Here is an 18,321-nt window from a genome sequence, read left to right as displayed (position 1 = left end):
AACAACCTCCTGTCTAGGGTTGTAGGTGAAGAATGGACTTGAGATCAGGCAGGCTGGGGCTCCAATCTCTGTTCCACTATTTCCTCGCATTTCCTTGCTGTGTGACTTTGTGCAAGTCACTCAGCTTCTGTGAGCCTCAGTTTCCTCATCCATCAAATGACAATGACAAGAACAAATATTCTACAGGATGGCATGGCTTCGAGATAACATACATAAGGGCTATATAGTAGGTGTTAGGTAAATAGTAACTCTAATTTTTGTATCTTTCAACAGGTATCCCAATGTAATCTTTTCAAAATCCTCTGTTCAGACTATTTGACGTTTCCTGTCTTTGAACACTAGGGGAATTTTCAGTGCATGCCACTCAGATGTCAGTGGTGTGCTATTGCTGAGTTAGTCTCACCAGGCCAGGCACACTCTGGGAAGGCAATAAATACCCAGGCCATCAGATGGCCCACACTTCTAATCATGCCAGGCATCTATCAATGTCCCACAAACCTGAGCCGACCAGTAATCAACAGACAGTGAATTAAACTCACCCCCAGCAAAATCGCCTAGTGTAAAGATGATTGTAGAATCCTTTATCATTGTTTGGACAAAGTGATCTTGAGGGTTTTCCTAATCACCTATGGCTCTTATTCCCCTTGAAACAGCTGTGTGGAAGGGGGTCCTGGTGTCCCTACCTTATCGCCCGTGGCAGTGTCCACCAAGAAGCCCAGGATCCTGAGGACCATGTTGCTCACACCCACGGGATATCGGCCGTGGCCCATGTGTGTCAGCATCACCCCCAGTGGCTCCACGCTGGGGCTGGCACACGCCTGCGACAGTGAGGAATTCAGAGGGTGGGAAAGTGCCTGATCTGGCTGGCTGAGAGTCGGGTCATCTGGTAGCATTTCCTTGACATTCCCCACGTCCTCCTCCTCCTCTTCCTCCTCTAGGCATGACTGAAGTATATGAATTACGTATTCTAAAAGCAGCAAGTGAAACAGATGCCAGGAGCCTACATTTAGATAATAACCAAAAATGAATACATTTGATCGACAGACAATAAACAAATCACTGTGAAACTAACAACTTTTCTGGGGCTAACACCTGTGTAAGTGAGCCTCGTTCCAATAGCCTACCCAGAAGAGGCCTGGGTGGGCCTCTTACATAGCAGCCATCAGTAGAAAACCCCTGGCAAGGCAGCTTTTGGACAGAAAGGACCAAGAGCTAAACAGCCTAAGCCATGAAAAGGAACTTAAAATCCATCTGGTGTGAGATGGGAGGAAAGCAAACCCTACAGGGAACTGGGTGCTGCTCCCAGAGCTGGAGAGGTTACCCCTCAACCTCACTGTGCCCCATGTATGATCCACAGGAATGTCCAGAAGGGGTGGGAGGAAATGGGGGCAGTGTGCAGAGGGAGCCCTGCTGCTGTTTCGTGGTGTTTGAAACGTAGTGCGTTGCCTCTCTTGCAGACCCTGTGGCTGCAGCTTTTTGTGTGGGAAGTGGGTAAGGAGGCCAGCTGGCTTTCCACCTGTGAGAGGTGTCTTCTCAGGTGCACCTGCAAGTGCCGTCATCAGAGAGGAAGGAGGGTATGTGACTTAGCTGAATGCTCCAAATCCCAAGGACTTTGCACTCACAGAAAGGAAAACAATCATTAATGTTTGCTTGAGAAACAGAGGAGGAAATCTGGCCTATTGCAATCGTTAAAAGATAAGTATTAAATAAAGGTAAAATCATGACTCTTATACAGATATAAAATAGACACATCAGGCACAGTGGCTCACACCTGTAATCCCAGCACTTTTGGAGGCCGAGGCGGGCAGATCACAAGGCCAGGATATCGAGACCATCCCGGCTAACAAGGCAAAACCTCGTCTCCACTAAAAAATACAAAAAATTAGCCGGGCAGGGTGGCACGTGCCTGTAGTCCCAGCTACTCGGGAGACTGAGGCAGGAGAATCACTTGAACCCAGGAGGCAGAGGTTGCAGTGAGCCGAGATCGCACCATTGCATTCCAGCCTGGGTGACAGAGCCTGGGTGACAGAGTGAGACTCCATCTCAAGAAGAAAAAAGAGAAAAGGACATATCAAAAGTTTTCTTTAACTCATTAATTAAATGATGTATTACATCTTATTGCTACATCAGTAAGATGTTGTCACTGGTTCAAAAGAGAATTCAAAGTACTAACTATATACTATAGACAGAAAAGAATGCTGACAGTGACAAATAGATCCAAAAGGGATCTGTCCTCAAGGCAGCATCAATCACAACCACCTGACACAACTAGTTTGTATTTCTGTGGATGAGGGTCATCTGCATTATCAGTTTGCTGCAACTTACAGAGCTGTAAAAATAACTCAAAGACAATGGAATGTAGAGATAACCCAGAAGGCTGTGCCAACCTTTTGTCCATTTCAAAGCCTTTTGTCCATTTCAAGTAATCTTTTCATCCATTTCAAAAGCCCTTCACAGTTTTTTCCCTGAGCAGTGTTCTATTCCTCCATGGATCTGGGTGAGAGATCACTGTCCCTGTGGAAGGCATGACCTTGCCTGAAGTGAGCCTGACAACATCGTCTGGCCTATTTAACCTTGGAAAATCAGAGTCCAAGTCTTGAAACCGTTGTTCAAACTACTGGTGTGAATACACTGATTTCATGTGGAGGTACAGAGAAGGTAGACTGGGAAAAGTAACAACTACAGACTAGATTTCTTTTCTTTTTTTGACACAGAGTCTGGCTCTGCTACCCAGGCTGGAGTGCAGTGGCCCAATCTCAGCTCATTGCAACCTCTGCCTCCCTGGTTCAAGCAATCCTCCCACCTCAGCCTCCCAAGTAGCTGGGACTACTGGGCCACCACATCTGGCTAATTTTTGTATTTGTATTTTATTTTTTTTGTAGTGACAGGGTTTGATCATATTGCCCAGGCTGGTCTTAAACTCCCAGGCTCAAGAGATCTGCGTGCCTCAGTCTCGCAAAGTGCTGGGATTACAGGTGTGAGCCACCATACCCGGCTCAGGGCTAGATTTCTTCCCATGATGCATGTAAACTCTGCTGTCTCTCTGCTCTGGAAGAGCAGGAGCATAAAGCAGAGTCAGTTTGGACTTCAGTGAAGGGAAGAGTCCCACTATAAGTGAGTGTCACCTATATGGCAGCTGATAGCAGCAGCCCTCAGGAGCTCCAGGGTGTCTGCAAAGCTGGTCTAATAGGGCTTGCTTTCTCTTCCTTCTTGCTGTGAGAGCATCTGGCAGCTCTCTGTGCAGGGATCACTTGCCATAACTACTGTGCAAACTCACAGGAGTGGAGACTTTATCTTTTCACTGCTGTATGCCCAGTGCCCAGGAAGGTGCCTGGGAAGCATGAAATACCTTTTGAAGGAATGATCCAGTCCATGAAGCTGGTGGGCTGAGTGGTGAACTTCCCTTCCTATAATCCTTTTTGTTTTTTTTTCTTTTTGAGGTGGAGTTTCGCTCTTGTCACCCAGGCTGGAGTGCAATGGTGCGATCTCAGCTCACCGCAACTTCTGCCTCCCAGGTTCAAGTGATTCTCCTGCCTCAAGCTCCCGAGTTGCTGGGATTACAAGCATCCACCACCATGCCTGGCTAATTTTTGTATTTTTAGTAGAGACAGGGTTTCACCATGTTGGGCAGGCTGGTCTCGAACTCCTGACCTCAGGTGATCCACCTGCCCCAACCTCCCAAAGTGCTGGGATTACAGGTGTGAGCCATAGCACCCAACCCCTACAACCCTTTTTATAAGGCAATTGCATCAAAGATGTGACCTTCCCCAACAGAGGAAGACCAGGGATTTGACCAGGAAGTTTGCAAAATGAACATTACTTCACTCTCTCTACCATCTGCATACAATGGCAACTTAATCATTATTCCTGAGAGTTAAGTATGAGTGCTTCAAAGAATCCATTTTGTGCTCCATCTCAGTTGTCTCTCTCGGTGCTTTTCTCTAAATGTCACAAAGCTCATAATTCAAGAACAAGGAGAGGCTTCCTGTGTGTCTAACGATGATGAAACAGGAAGGAAAAGCATGGTCCATCTGTTTGACAGACTATCACACTGACACTAAAAATAAAAATTACTATCATGTTGTATGGTTTGCTGCATCTATGTTATATTTTACATAAAAAGGTTAAAAGAAGATGGCTGGATTCTACATAGCAATACGCAAAATACTTATGCCATAATGACATTTTTAAAAGGTAGAATACAAAATATTTTCTTATTTTCTGACTTACCAAAACTATCTCCGTGGCAGAGGGTCATGGCTTTGCTCACAGCAGTGAGAAGAAGATTCCATCTCAGCTGGAAGCTGGCGGCTAATTTGATAAACTCTTCTTTGCTTCTGCTTGGCTGTTAAGTTTTTGTGAGAAAAAGGCTGCAGTTTGTGATAAAATCAAGAAGCAGAGTATGTTTCGAATGCACACATTTGTCATGCACACGCATTTTTAAACAGCCAGAGAAGACGAAGATGAAATAATGGGCCAATGTCTGGTCTTTCTCTGTCTTCCATGGAGATGGTTCCAGGGCAGAGCCCTTTAAAGTTGGTGGAGAGAAGGAGGGAGGTAGGAAATTGGCTTACTTTTTCTCTTAAAATAAAAAAAAAGCAATTTTTTTTTTGAGACATGGTCTTCCTCTTCCCCAGGCTGGAGTGCAGTGGCATGATCTTGGCCCACTGCAGACTCAAACTCCTGGGCTTAAGGGATCCTCCCACCTCAGCCTCCTCAGTAGCTGGGACTACAGGCATGCACCACTGCGCATGACTAATTTAATTTTTGGGGGGAGGGTGGGTAGAGATAAGGGTCTCACTGTGTTGCTCAAGCTGGCCTTAACTTCTAGGCTCAAGTGATCCTCCTGCCTCGGCCTCCCAGAGGCACTGGGATTAGAGGCATAAGCCACCATGCCCAGCACCACACAGTTTTTCAAAAGAGGTCACTTATGATGTGTGACACAGAAACACCGTAGGGACAGCCTCATTGAAGTCCACTTGGGAATGGCCATCAAGAGGGGCAGGGGCTGTTTTATTCCTGCACTTCTGCATGTCAAATCTGATTGTGGAAAAGTGGCACAGAGTCCCATAATAACGAAAAGCAGTGGTGCCCATTTGGAAAAGCTGGTCATCATGCTTGCTGTGTAAGCAAGCTCCAAACTGGAAAGTCCCAGCTCCTGCACCCAGTGGAACCAAGGTCATCTGACAGCCTCACTGGCACTAAACTGTATACCAATAAGATGCTGCTGCATGCAGACTAAGAGATTCCCTCTACCCAGACAGAGAGCAGCCTTGGACCACACTTGAAGCCATCTGTAAGCCATGAGTCATGGATTTCAAATGCATCTGTCGATATGCATGCTCCAAGCCTCGTCTCATCCTCAGTCACATGCCTGTGGACCCACCACAGCTCCACCACATGTCTTTGAGGAAGAAATAGAGAGCCTGGCTATAAACAAAGAATGCCCTTTCTTGTCATTGCTTCTTTTCCCTTCTGCCCCAGCGAAACCCTTGGCACACCAGAAGGTGGCCCTGAGCTTCAGGGGACGTGAGGTCCTTTCAGTAGCATCCTCCTCCTCAGTGCTCCTCACCATCTGAGATGGACTCTTGGGAGGAGCCCTTCCCATCGGTGTTCAGCAGAGGGTTTTATGTTGAAGGGACAATGAGAGTACAAAAGCACAGGGATCCTGCTGGGCACGGTGGCTCACGCCTATAATCCCAGCACTTTGAGAGGCAGAGGCAGGTGGATCATTTGAGGTCAGGAGTTCAAGACCAGCCTGGCCAATATGGCAGAACCCCATCTCTACTAAAAATACAAAAATTAGCCAGGCAGGGTGGCACACACCTGTAATCCCAGCTACTCCGGAGGCTGAGGCAGGAGAATCGCTTGAACCTGGGAGGCGGAGGTTGCAGTGAGCTGAGATTGCACCACTGCTCTCCAGCCTGGGTGACACAGCAAGACTCCATCTCAATTAAAAAAAAAAAAAACAACCCACAGGGATACTTCCTAAAAGCATCGGGGGATGCAGCTCTGAGTGACCAGGGCTCTCTTTGCACAAATGTTTGAAAGTCAGCATAAACACCATTGAGCGTTCTTCCCGTCATGTCCACAGTGTGGCACTTCATGTCCCCCAACATAGAAGCTCCTCCAGGGCCCAAACTGCCCTCTGCTCACTGACTGCCAGATGCTAACTGAAGCCATGGGGCATCTCTGACAAGCCCAAGTGTGTGCATCTTAATAGTCTGAGCATTTGATTGACAATAATCTGGTTTTGTAAAGATCAGCCAAGCTATTTTACAAAAACAAGACCTTCAAAGGCACACAGTTACAAAAACACCATTTTTCTAATGTGCCTCCTTTGTGAAGGCTGAAGGCACAATGATGGAGACTTGGGAAACACATAGCCCTCTGGTTTGCAATGTAGGATGGCAGGGTTGGCAGTGATGATCTCAGTGGGTTCATCTGATTAAAGCTGGAGGCTGAGTTCTAGTTTCCACTTAAGGAACAGACAATAGACAGCTCCTGTCTGTGAGGATGTATAATATAAGCCTTTGGCTAGCGAATGAATAAATGTCTCAGTAGCCATCCAGCTCTGGACATGGTCACTGCTGTTAAAAATAAGCTTTGCCTAAGATCAACAGGAGGAATAAAAACCATACAGAATCTGGGATAATGATTTTCAAGAAGCATATGAGACCAGGCACCTGCCAAGGGTTGGAACTGGCTTTCCAGCTCCTTCCTGAGGATTTTTCTGGTTCATACCTAGGAGGTCGAAAATCCCAAAGTCCCCTGCAGTCTTCTTGGTCTCAGTGATTATTTCTCCTCTTTCTTCTCAACTGAGAGTTCAGGGATACAGACAAGGCCAGGCAGGTGGCACAAGGGAGTGGCCGCAACATGGCCAGAAGCTTAAAGAGAAAGCTCAGAGCCACGCTCCCAGCCCCAGGCCCTCGGAGTCTTTGTTCTCTCCCCCAGTGTGGACTGCTCCTTCCTTCCTAGGTAAACTCACTCCTGCTCTTGAATGCCCGATCCCCCTCTCTCAGCTTATTTTAATCCTACACATGCTTCATATCCCAGTTTTAAGTCCCACCTTCTCTTCGAAGCCTTTCCAAACCACTTCAGCCTTGGCAAGCACAAAGTCTCAAGAGGTGGGGCCCGGGCTGCCTCATTTCCCCCTAGGTGTTTTTGTTTGTTTGTTTGTTTGTTTGCTTTTTGAGACAGAGTCTTGCTCTGCCACCCAGGCTGGAGTGCAGTGGTGTGATCTCAGCTCACTGCAACCTCCAGTTCCCAGGTTCAAGTGATTCTGGTGCCTCAGCCTCCCGAGTAGCTGGGATTACAGGTGCATGACACCACGCCCAGCTAATTTTTTTGTATTTTTTTAGCAGAGATGGGGTTTCACCGTGTTAGCCAGAATGGTCTCCATCTCCTGACCTTGTGATCTGCCTGCCGCGGCCACCCAAAGTGCTGGGATTACAGGTGTGAGCCACCATGCCCGGCCAGACGGAGTCTTTTGTTGCCCAGGCTGGAGTGCAGTGGCTCTCAGCTCACTGCAAACTCCACCTCCTGGGTTCAAGTGATTCTCCTGCCTCAGCCTCCTGAGCAGCTGGGATTACAGGTGTGTGCCACCATGCCCAGCTAATTTTTGTATTTTTAGGAGAAAGAGGGTTTCACTGTGTTGGCCAGGCTGGTCTTGAACTCCTGACCTCACGTGATCTTCCCGCCTTGGCCTCCCAAATTGCTGGGATTACAGATGTGAGCCACCGTGCCCGGCCTCCCTGTAGGTTTTCACCCACAGCCCCTAGCTCTCCCCACCTGCCCTGGGCCCATGGAGTGAAGGACTGTGACCTCTCTCAAGGCATTCTCAGCTCTCCACTGCCCCCATGGAGGATGATGAAAATCAAGCCCAGGATCCCACTGAAGCAACTCCCAAGAGCCACGTTGGTCGGAAGGATCAAACCTAACCATATCCACAACGAAACCATCTTTGGGCTTTTGAAATCAAGCCAGACATTTTACTGGAACATGTCTGCAAAACATGGGCTGTTCTCTCCCTGAAACAGACAAAACCCCTCCTCCTTTTCCACACTCCCTTTGCTGCAATACACACCTGCACACACAGTCACCCACACCAACTTACACACATGCTCACACACACTGCACACACATGCTCACCTGTACACACACTCATCCATGCATGCTCAAACACCCACACACATACTGCACACGCTCATGCACACCCACTCACCTGTACACCATGCTCACCACACCCACATACACACATGCTCACACACACCCTGACACACATGCTCACCACAGGCTCACCCCTCCACACACACTCCCACACACCCAAACATATGCACACACTCACACACACACACACACTTGTGTGATGTGCTCCCCCAGACCCCCATTCTCCACCTGCTACAGAGTTCGAGGACATCCCCTGCCCTCACACCCAGGCCAGCTTTGACACATTTCCGACCAGAGCCTAAGAAGCCTCTTTCCCATCCCTTAGGCAATGGGCACTCATTTATCTAGAATGGTCAACACACTTTGTTTGTTTTTTTTTTTTAAGTCACAGCTTCCTACCTGGAACACAAATGCTTGCAGATGTGAAGACAGACAGCTGAGGAATACCCTGAGATCTGTTGATGTTCCCAGCAAAGAAATTAGGTTTCTTAAACCTGCAAAGATACAAAATAAACAAACTAAAGATTGCATGCAGCAGAGCAGAATTTCTCTTAGGTATTTGTGTACTGGGTAACCTGGGAACATCACTGAACAATAGCTCGAAGGGACTCCCCAGGGCCTCACGCTCATTGTGAACACAGAGGATGTCCTGAGGCTGGCTTTGTCACCTCTGCGGTCATCTATTCAGAATTACATGGACATACCTGTTGTGAGCCACCTCTGCCACTTGTTGAAACAGAAATATTTTGAAACCATAACTACACCTTGCAATTATCCAGACCTTGTCTTCAGATGAGCTCATTGCACGATACAGACATGACCTCACCTATCCTTGCCATCTTCATAAAAGGGCTGGTTTATTAGTGTCATTGAAGTGATGGCAGACATACATCAAAGCTGCTGAGAGAGGGTGAGCGCCTTGCCTGTGGTTATGCACTCAGTTAGGTGGAGCCTGGTGTGAAGTCAGGTTCTGGATCCTCCACCTGCACAGGTAGCACTGAGAGGGAAAGAACAGCCTTTGGCCTTCCCAGCTTTTTGAGTGCTTCTGCATACCAAGCAGAGTTTGGAAAACTGAGTCGTTTGCAGTGGCCCCCCTGACGCTTGGTGGAGGTACGCTTGGACTCGGAAGTGGAAGCATTTGTCTGCAGGTATCAGCAGTGGCTGACAGTCTGCTATCTCCCTGCAGAACTCTGCATCTTCCTGTTGGGACTCACAAAGATGCCAGTAGGAGCACAGGAGCCCTGGCCAGACCAGTGGGCAGTCTCAAACGCACCTGGGCGTGGGGGGGTCTCATGCCTTCCTGGGACTCCCTGTGATCCAGCTGGGGGTAAGAGGGGGTTTTGGTTAGCCAGCACGTTGGGAAGGGGACCTATTGGGTTCCCACTAATCAGAACTGCAGAATTACTAATCAGAATTAGTAATCCTACTAATAGCTCTGAAGCCTGCTGGATTAAGTGTTAACCTTTTAGTTGCCGGACTGGTGAGAAAAAAAAAAAGTGCCCTGTGGGAGGATCTGGAATTGGGGTCAGCCAGGGGACACTATCAAGGAACAGGACAGTGGAGGGGAGCAGAGGTCATTTACCAACAACTAGGGATATATTTTAGTATTTTAATAACTGGCACAACCCTACCAAGGCCAGCCCTACTGCAAGGTGAAAGAAAGAGGATGGGCTAATTTACAGGTGGTGCTTTTGTGTACTCCTGAATTCTGTACCCATCAAGTCACAAAACACTGAAGTGCTCCTGTGGGCCAGTGCAATTCTGGGTGGCCCAGGGTTACTAAGACACAGCTGACAGCCTGAAGGGGTTCATGGGAACTGAGCGGGCAGCTGTGGACACAGCTGAGAGTACTAGCAAGGAGTTATGCCCATAGAGGGAGAGGCCATTGGACTTACCTGGGGCATCGCAGCAGCGAGTGTTTGGAAAGGGCACACACAGGAGAGCCTGGCACCCTCCCTGTAGCCATCATAGGAGGGCCTAGAGATGCCCATAATTCATAATTGGTAACCATCCTGCAGCTCCCTGCCTCCCAGGTCCTCTCTGAGTCTGGAGAGCTCCTTCTGCCATTACGTTCGCTCCCCAAGGACGCAACAACACACACCAGCCAGCAATGCAAGCTCTTTATGGAAGGGGGATTTTTTTCTTGAAAAACAATGACAATGATCAATAGCAAATGGCAAGAATATCCACCTGCTTCCTGTCACTTGTTTGGAAGGTAATGAAATATGGTAAAAGCACCATTGTTAAACTTCACATTGCAGGTAACAAGAGTGATGGGAGAATGTGTCAATGCAGACATCTAGCTCAAGGCAATTTAGCATGATTGAAGAGACACAGGAGTCTGTGTGTGTACAACACAGATGCAGAAACTAAACTTTTCCCCCACAGGAGATATTCTGGAGATAAATACTGTCAAGCAGCAAGCACACTCATCTGATCGTTAATTAACTCAACTAACAGGTATCAGCACTGCTGCCCTGTCTGGCCCTGGGGTAGGTCCTGGGAGCACAGGGACAGGGCATTCCCTGGGGTGTTCATCACCCCACTACAGGAAGAGAAGTGTGAGCAGGAAACTTAGAACATCGGAGTTATAAAGTTCTACCCCTATTAAGAAATTCATGAGTTAATGATGGCCATGCTAGCCCCAGATCTATGCCCAACATGCCAATAAAGCAAGCTGCAGAAGGAAGATTACATTTCATCTCTGGGTTGTTCTCCAGTTCATCTGCACCACTCCGGTCACTTGCCAGGGCTTTCTTAGAAGTAGCCAAAGTGCCTTGATTGATGATGGCCTGCAGATCTGACTTCAAAACACTGACACGCCTCTTACTTTTCAATACCATTCGCATAGTCTAAAGATAATGGGGAGGCATAATACTTAATTCAATCTTGTCATTTTATTTTTACCTAACTCTCCCCCAAATTGCCAAGATTTTTGTTGTGGGGGAGAAAGAAACATTGATGCGGGTATTACCCATTAAAAATGAATCTTAAACAAGAATGAAAAGGTTAAAATTGCACGCATTCTAGAACGGCCCTTCTGGAAGAAGAAAGAACAAATCTCTAGGAAGACACGTTCAGGGCTGTCTGGCACTGCTGCTGCTGCTTCTCTGCACCACACTCACCCCACGCCCGAATGACTCTAGTAAGGGAACCCAGGGATTGAGCCTCTGCAAGGAAGGTGTAGGTAGAGCCTGCACTGATCCTGAGGGAGCGGCTGTGGGATTCGGAAGCTGGCTGTCCCTTCTTCGTGGGAGCCTTGGCCATGAGGAATTTGGCCTCTGGGAGGTGATATCCTCAGCTGTCAAATGGGGACAATCTAGTCCCCAACACTGTCCGACTGCCTGGGATGCACCTGGTGATCCTCACAGCAATCCTGTGAGAAGGCACGAGTTACCCCTCCTTTTTACAGAGGAGGACACTGAGGGCTCTTGGGGCGTGAAGTAACTTTCCTGAGGGAATGCCTTTCCTGCTCTAAGATAAGGCTTAGAGCAGGGACAGGCTTCAGAACCCACGCTTACTGCTCTGGTTATGTTGAGAGGAAGAGCACACTGCCGGGTCATTTCCAGACCGACTGAGTCAGGACTGTGAGAGCCCTGGAGGACAGGACTGTCTGTGACTGGCAGTGGGACACAACCCCTCTGAGCTCAGAGTCTGGGGAGGGCTCTGCACTGGGAGGATGGGGCCCAGCTTGGGGTCATGGAAGCCACAGCTGGGATCCTCCCACTGGAGACTGATTTGGAGCAGGGTGATGGTCCCCAGGCCCTATCCCGATAGGGCGCTCGCAGGACGTGAGAGAGGACTCCTGGTAGCCCATGAGCTGGGTGCCAGCATCACAGAATCTTTTCTTCAGCCCTTCTCAACCTTTCTCTAAATCACCCCAGGATTCAAAAGGTCAGAGCTGAAGTAACTGGCGGCCTGGCCACACTGAGTCCACGGGCCACACACATGGGTGAAGGGTGTGTCTGTCTGTCTGTCATAGGCCCTGTTACCTCTGACACTGGCACCTCTGTGTGGGGCCTCCTTCTGGCATCTTTTAATTTTATTTTTTTATTTTTTTGAGATGGAGTCTCGTTTTGTTGTTCAGGCTGGAGTACAGTGGCACAATCTTAGCTCACTGCAACCTCCATTTCCCAGGTTCAAGAGATTCTCCTGCCTCAGCCTCCTGAGTAGCTAGGACTCCAGGCACACACCACCATGCCCAGCTAGTTTTTGTATTTTTTTTTTTTTAATAGAGACAGGGTTTTGCCATGTTGGCCAGGCCGGTCTCGAACTCCTGACGTCAAGTAATCTGCCTGCCTCGGACTCCCAAAGTGCCGCGATTACAGGTATAAGCCCCCCACGCCTGGCCATTGGCATCTTTTAAGTGTTGACCTGCTTTCCCTCCTGCTCTGAGAGAGCCAGGAGATTGGAGCCTTCCTGAGGATGGGTGGAAAGGGGGCAGGCTTCTAGCTTTGAGTCACGGGGGCCCACCTCGACTCCTCTGCTGGTGGCCAGGCAAGGCCACCCTGCCTGCCCTCTGCCCTCCAGATGGACAGAGCAACCACTCACTCTTAACAGGGACTTAGAGCTTTCACCTCTTTTCAGGAAACTGCTCTGTTCCCTCCTATCTGCTTGGCTGAAACCTACCTTAGCCATGTTGGAAAGGTACGTCTTTCTTCTTAGTCTTTTGACAAATAGAGTAACTTCTGTTAAGAACAACACATGTGGCCATTAATACAATAACTTCAAGTTCTCATGTGGGCAGTGGGGAAGAGAAGGTGCATGTTTGGGGTAGGAAGGCACAGCTGGCTAAACTGCAACTTCCCCACCCTGTGTCTGCGGGTCCTCTCTGAGTGGCTAGGAGATCCTGGCAGGGGACACTTGGCTGAAATGTCCTCATGTGCCAGAAAAGTTAAGTAACCCCAGCATCTGACATGCGTGCTACTATGATGTGAATGTTTATCTCCCACACCCCCAGTTTCATATGTTGAACCTCACCCCCGTTGTGATGGTGTTAGGAAATGGAGCCTTGGGGAGGTGATGAGGCCCTGAGTGTGGAGTTCCCATGAAGAGCATTAGAGGCCCCAGAGTGACCCCTTGCCTCTTTCACCATGTGAAGACAAAGCAAAAAGACAGCCATCTGTGAACCAGTAAGCAGACCTTCCCCAGACACCCATCTGCTGGTGCCTTGATCTTGGACTTCCCAGCCTCCAGAACTATAAGCAATACATTTCAGTTGTTTATATACTGCCACCTAGTTGGTGGCATTTTACTACAGCAGCCAGATTGGACTAAGACCGGTATGCGAAGGAGCACCCCCAACTTTCTCATCCTACAGTGCTTTCCTTGGAAAATAATCAAAGGAAAGGAAAGGATGAAAAGGGAACACATAGAAACAGGTGTTCTCTTCTTGAATGCATTCATTCATTTGACAAATATTTGGGAGAACACTCGTGCAGTGTTTGCTCAATAACTATTTGCTGGAAGGCTGCTGAGCTGATGGACGGAAGAGGACAGCCCTTCCCTACAAAGGGCTCATGCTCCAGAGGGTGGGTCACCAGATATGCAAACACATCCCAAAAGCAGGCTAAGTGCTCCTATGTGATGTGAGAGCACAAGGAAGAAAGGGAGGCTGTCTGGAAGAAGGTATTGAGGAAAGCTTCACTGAGAAGGTGACATTTCATCTGGGCTTTGATGCGTAGGTAGGAGTTAGCCAGGAGTAATGGGGCAGAAGGCAGTCCAAGCAGAGAAAATGGCAGGAATAAGGGCCTTTTCTGGGGACAGCCTGTCTAGTGTTGCTGAAGAGCACTGTTGGGTCATGGGAGTCCCTTGGGAGATGGAGACAGGGATGGGGCCAGAGGCCAAACTGTGAAGGGGCCAGAGGCCAAACTGTGAATGACTGCAGAGCAGTGGAGGAGAGTGGGCCATCTGGGCAGTGGGGGCCTGGGAAGGTTGGTAATTGATTAATTGCTGTTTTAGAATGATCACTGGGGGTGGAGGGGAGTGTGGCTGGGAAGGGGGGGTAGAAGCAGGATGACCAACTAGGAAACTGCTGAAGTAGCCTACAGAGTGAAGAGACAGAGGCTTGAATTCGGGCAGATGTTAAAGGAGCACAGGAAAACTGGAGCGAGGCTCTGCTCCCCACTCCTTGGACCCCCTTTGTAGCAAGTCCCAGTCTCACCTTCTGCAACATCCCTAAAATTTCCAAGTGGGACAAACTGGATCAGGGCACCCAGCATTAGTAGTGAACACAGCTGGGGGAAGGGGTCATGGGGAGTGGCGATTAGACATGGTCCTATGCTGTAGGCACTTTGAGAAGTCCCCTATCTGCACTACCTAGGAAATAACTGCAAAGGAAGCAAGACTTACAGAAATGTGAGGCAATAACTGGTGCCTGCTTGGTGACAAAATGGCCCTGAGCTGGCAAGAAGGGTGGGACCCCATAGGGAGTTTGAGAGCTGCAGGCAATGATAGCAAAACTGCACAAAGGCAAGAGGGAGAAAATGGGTATTTCCAGGATGATCTGACAGGGCATGGCAGGTGCGGGCTGGCCTTTGAAGGAACATGGAGATTCAGGGACACAAAGAGGACAGATTTATAGGGAACTGGACCAGCTGACAGAGCAGTTCAATCTCACGCTCGGAAACCACTGCAGGCCTTGAACAGATAAATAGCCTGGTGGGACTGCAGCCTGGCAGCCAGACAGAAGGGGAAAGCATTCTAGAAACTCAGCAGAGAGATGGTGCAATTCAGGTGTGAGAATGCCCTGGTGAATATCCACACCTAGAACACCTTGACCTGCCAAAAGTCCATGTTATTATTCCAAAGAGAAATAGCTTAAAAGGGTGTGGCTGGATCAGCACAAAAATCCATCACCAGCACTAAAAGCCAGAAACCCTGAGCAGGCTGGGCCTTCCGGACTGTAGCTGAGTGCATGCGGCAGCCGCTGAAAGCTACCACCCAGGGTGAAAGTCAGGTGCTTCATCTACACTTACAGAATTTATTTATTTATGTATTTCTTTACTTTAAAAACAGGGTCTTGCTCCATCACCCAGGCTGGAGTGCAGTGACATGATCATGGCTCACTGTAGCCTTGACCTCCTGGGCTCAAGTGATCCTCCCTCCTCAGCCTTCTGAGTAGCTAGGTCCACAGGTGTGTGCCACCACACTCAGCTAATTTTTAAAACTTTTTTGTAGAGACAGGATCTCACTATGTTGCCCAGGCTGGTCTCAAACTCCTGGGCTCAAGCGATCCTCTTGCCTTAGCCTTCCGAAGTGCTGGGATTACAGGCATGAGCCACTGCACCAGCCCAGAATTTATTTTTGTCATTGAAACCTACCTTTGAGTTTGGAGATCTGCAAGAGGGCTGGGACACCTTCCAAAGCACTAAGAAGCCACAGCTTAAATTTCTTACTAAATAACCGCACAGATTTCAGGTACTGAATAGAAACATCTTTCAAGAAGTCATGAAGGAGAACATCCTCAATTCCCTACAACAAAAGTATCAAGACACTATGATTCTGCTGATGGTGCAGGTGTGACTGAAGCTCACACATGCCACAGGGACAGGGAGGGTCTCAAGAAGTCTGAGAGCGGGTCCCCACCCAGGTTGAGGGGGCAGCACCATGTAGCCTGGCCACTGCTTCCCATGCAGGATGTTAGGCTGGTGCAGCCACAGTTGGAATTTTTTTCCAATATTTTTATTTATTTATTTGAGACGGAGTCTTGTTCTGTCACCCAGGCTGGAGTGCAGTGGCATGATCTTGGCTCACTGCAACCTCCGCCTCCCGGGTTCAAGCGATTCCCCTACCTCAGCCTCCCGAGTAGCTGGGATTACAGGTGCATGCCACCACACCTGGTTAATTTTTTTGTAATTTTAGTAGAGATGGGGTTTCACCATCTTGGCCAGGCTGGCCTCGAACTCCTGACCTCGTGATCCACCCGCCTCAGCCTCCCAAAGTGCTGGGATTACAGGCATGAGCCATCGCTCCTGGCCTCAAATATTTTTAGAAGATTGATAACTGATTCAAATATTTTTTTAAAAAATCACACAATGCTGGCCAATACTAGGTGGGTCAATCCAAATGTATTTAAGGGCTGAACCCAGCTTCTAGTTTTCAAACTTTGTGTTAAAAACTTGGAAGTACTAGATGGTTTCCTTATAAATAATAAAATAAAAGGTTAGGCTTGTGACTCGCTGAAGGAGAACATCTTTTTAACCCAGAGAAGATGTAAACCTGACCCTCCAAATACAACCCTCCAAATACAATCACTTCAGAGATAGCGCTTCAACCAAAGCAAAGCAAAGCAAAGCAAAGCAAAGCAAAACAAAACAAAAGCCCTGGCAGTTAAGCATATTACAATTCCAATTATTCATTTTAGAATGTCTTCTTTTACAGAAATTCCCAGAGAAAGAACTTTGACTCAATTCGGACTTCACTGATATGGAACCAGAGGTTACTATGTGCTTTGGCTTTTGGTGTCCATGAGGTAATTCACAAAGGGAAACTGAGTGTTAGGCAGAGATCAGATGGCTCCTGGTCCATACACCCCACTATTCACTCCTCAGAGGACCATGGAGACTGCAGAGAGGTGGAGCTGTGGGTCCAAACCCAGCATTTGCTGCCAATTTCTGCAAAGGATATACTCTAGAGACTCACGCATCCTCCTACCTTGTACAGCTGGACATCGTAGCATTTAAAGAGCTGGCACACATCAGGCAATGACATCAGCATGATTGTGTCTTGCTGCAGAGACTTCCAGAAGGAAGTAAGCAAGTCCTCCACCTGGGGTAAGTAACAGCATATTGCCAAAACTCGTTTTCCACCTCCCAAGGCTAACCCCCTGCCACAGATACTTCCTTAGCCCCAGATGACAATGGGATGAATTTTGTTCCAGTGCGTGTAAAGCTTTGCCTCTCAGCTTTTCCAAGCTGTATTTTGATAGAATTCTTTCCAACAACCCATCTGAGAGCACCTGCCAGTTGGATGGGATAATGTAGAACATTATTAATATTTTTTTGAGGCAGTTTCTAGAAGGGAAGCTCTTTCTGACCACAAGGAGGCTCCAGTTGATTATACTAGGATGAGGACTGGGCCACAGGGCACAGCCCAGAGAGAATAAATGTTCATTGGCTGACTGACTGACTGACTGCCTCAATCATTTTTCAGCTCAGAGAAAGGTGTGATAGTACTTAATCTAAGAGACCCCTTCCTTGCCATCAAGTTAGAAGTCGCCTAACGACTGTGGAAGGAAAAGGAGACTGGTGTGGTTCTACACAGGAGCCTTCTCTAAAGCCTATGTGGACTACTTCGTGGCGGCTCCTCTTTTCTGTTTTTTCCCATGTTGACTTATCAGTTTCCATTCTTGAACCACGTGACCGATCTGCTTCGCCGCCAGTAAAGACTCTTGCCTGTTTGGGATTTCCACAGGCTCAGACACTGTGAGGCATCACAACCTTATCGTGTCTCCCTTGGTCCTGGTGCTAGGACCTGCCAGTGATTCCAGACAAGGTGCTGGCCCCATGCATCGGTTGTCATGGAAGTTAGGGTCAACTCCTGAATTACATGGCCACAGGCACTGATTTAAAATCCTGTTATCAAGGCATTAATTCTAGAGAGGACTTCTCCAAAGACACTCTGAAAAATACAACACAGGGTGTAGCAATCCCTTTTCTCTCAGGCTGGGAACCTTGGAGCAAGGAGCTTTGGGGAAGGGGGGTCTGGGTGGAGCCACTACCACAGACTTGTCTCTGCCCACCCCTCACCACCCGCGTCCAAGTCACCAAACCCTGTTGCGATTGCCTCTGAAATATTTCTCTAACCTGCCCCTGTTTAATCTGTGATATCACTGTCACTGCCCCAGAACCGACCCTTGTTGCTTCTCACCTCAACTGTGACAAAACCTCCTTGCTGCCTCTCTGTTCCACGACGGCCAAGCCCTATTGTCACTGCTCCCCCACTGTCTTCTCAACAAGTCAAGAGTTCTTCCTGGGGCATCCGAGGCCCCTTCTAGCATCAGCCTACTTTCCCACCTCCCCTCTGGCTTCTCTTCTTTAGAAATAATAAAATCTAGGCTGGGCACGGTGGCTCACAGCTGTAATCCCAGCACTTTGGGAGGCTGAGGTGGGCAGATCACCTGAGGTCAGGGGTTTGAGACCAGCCTGGCCA

General features: G+C 48.5%; 1 protein-coding gene across 13 annotated transcripts in view; it reads right to left on the bottom strand.

Moving 5' to 3' along the window:
• Positions 1 to 18,321, bottom strand: part of LOC112128528 (regulatory factor X8) — a 103,064-nt gene that overhangs the window by 4,417 nt on the left and 80,326 nt on the right. For all 13 annotated transcript variants that reach the window (XM_054547004.2, XM_063713299.1, XM_063713302.1 and 10 more), the window contains 7 exons: positions 16,825 to 16,938; positions 15,492 to 15,642; positions 12,799 to 12,857; positions 10,865 to 11,021; positions 8,569 to 8,663; positions 4,231 to 4,345; positions 684 to 1,000 (listed from right to left, as the gene is read on the bottom strand). In XM_054547004.2, coding sequence (XP_054402979.1) covers positions 684 to 1,000; positions 4,231 to 4,345; positions 8,569 to 8,663; positions 10,865 to 11,021; positions 12,799 to 12,857; positions 15,492 to 15,642; positions 16,825 to 16,938 — 1,008 coding nt within the window. The remainder of the gene's footprint in view (positions 1 to 683; positions 1,001 to 4,230; positions 4,346 to 8,568; positions 8,664 to 10,864; positions 11,022 to 12,798; positions 12,858 to 15,491; positions 15,643 to 16,824; positions 16,939 to 18,321) is intronic.

This window comes from Pongo abelii, chromosome 12 (assembly GCF_028885655.2).
Source record: "Pongo abelii isolate AG06213 chromosome 12, NHGRI_mPonAbe1-v2.0_pri, whole genome shotgun sequence".
NCBI classification, from domain to species: domain Eukaryota; kingdom Metazoa; phylum Chordata; class Mammalia; order Primates; family Hominidae; genus Pongo; species Pongo abelii.
The sequence above is the reverse complement of the archived record's forward strand: the minus strand, read 5'-3'. Positions and strand labels throughout refer to the sequence as shown.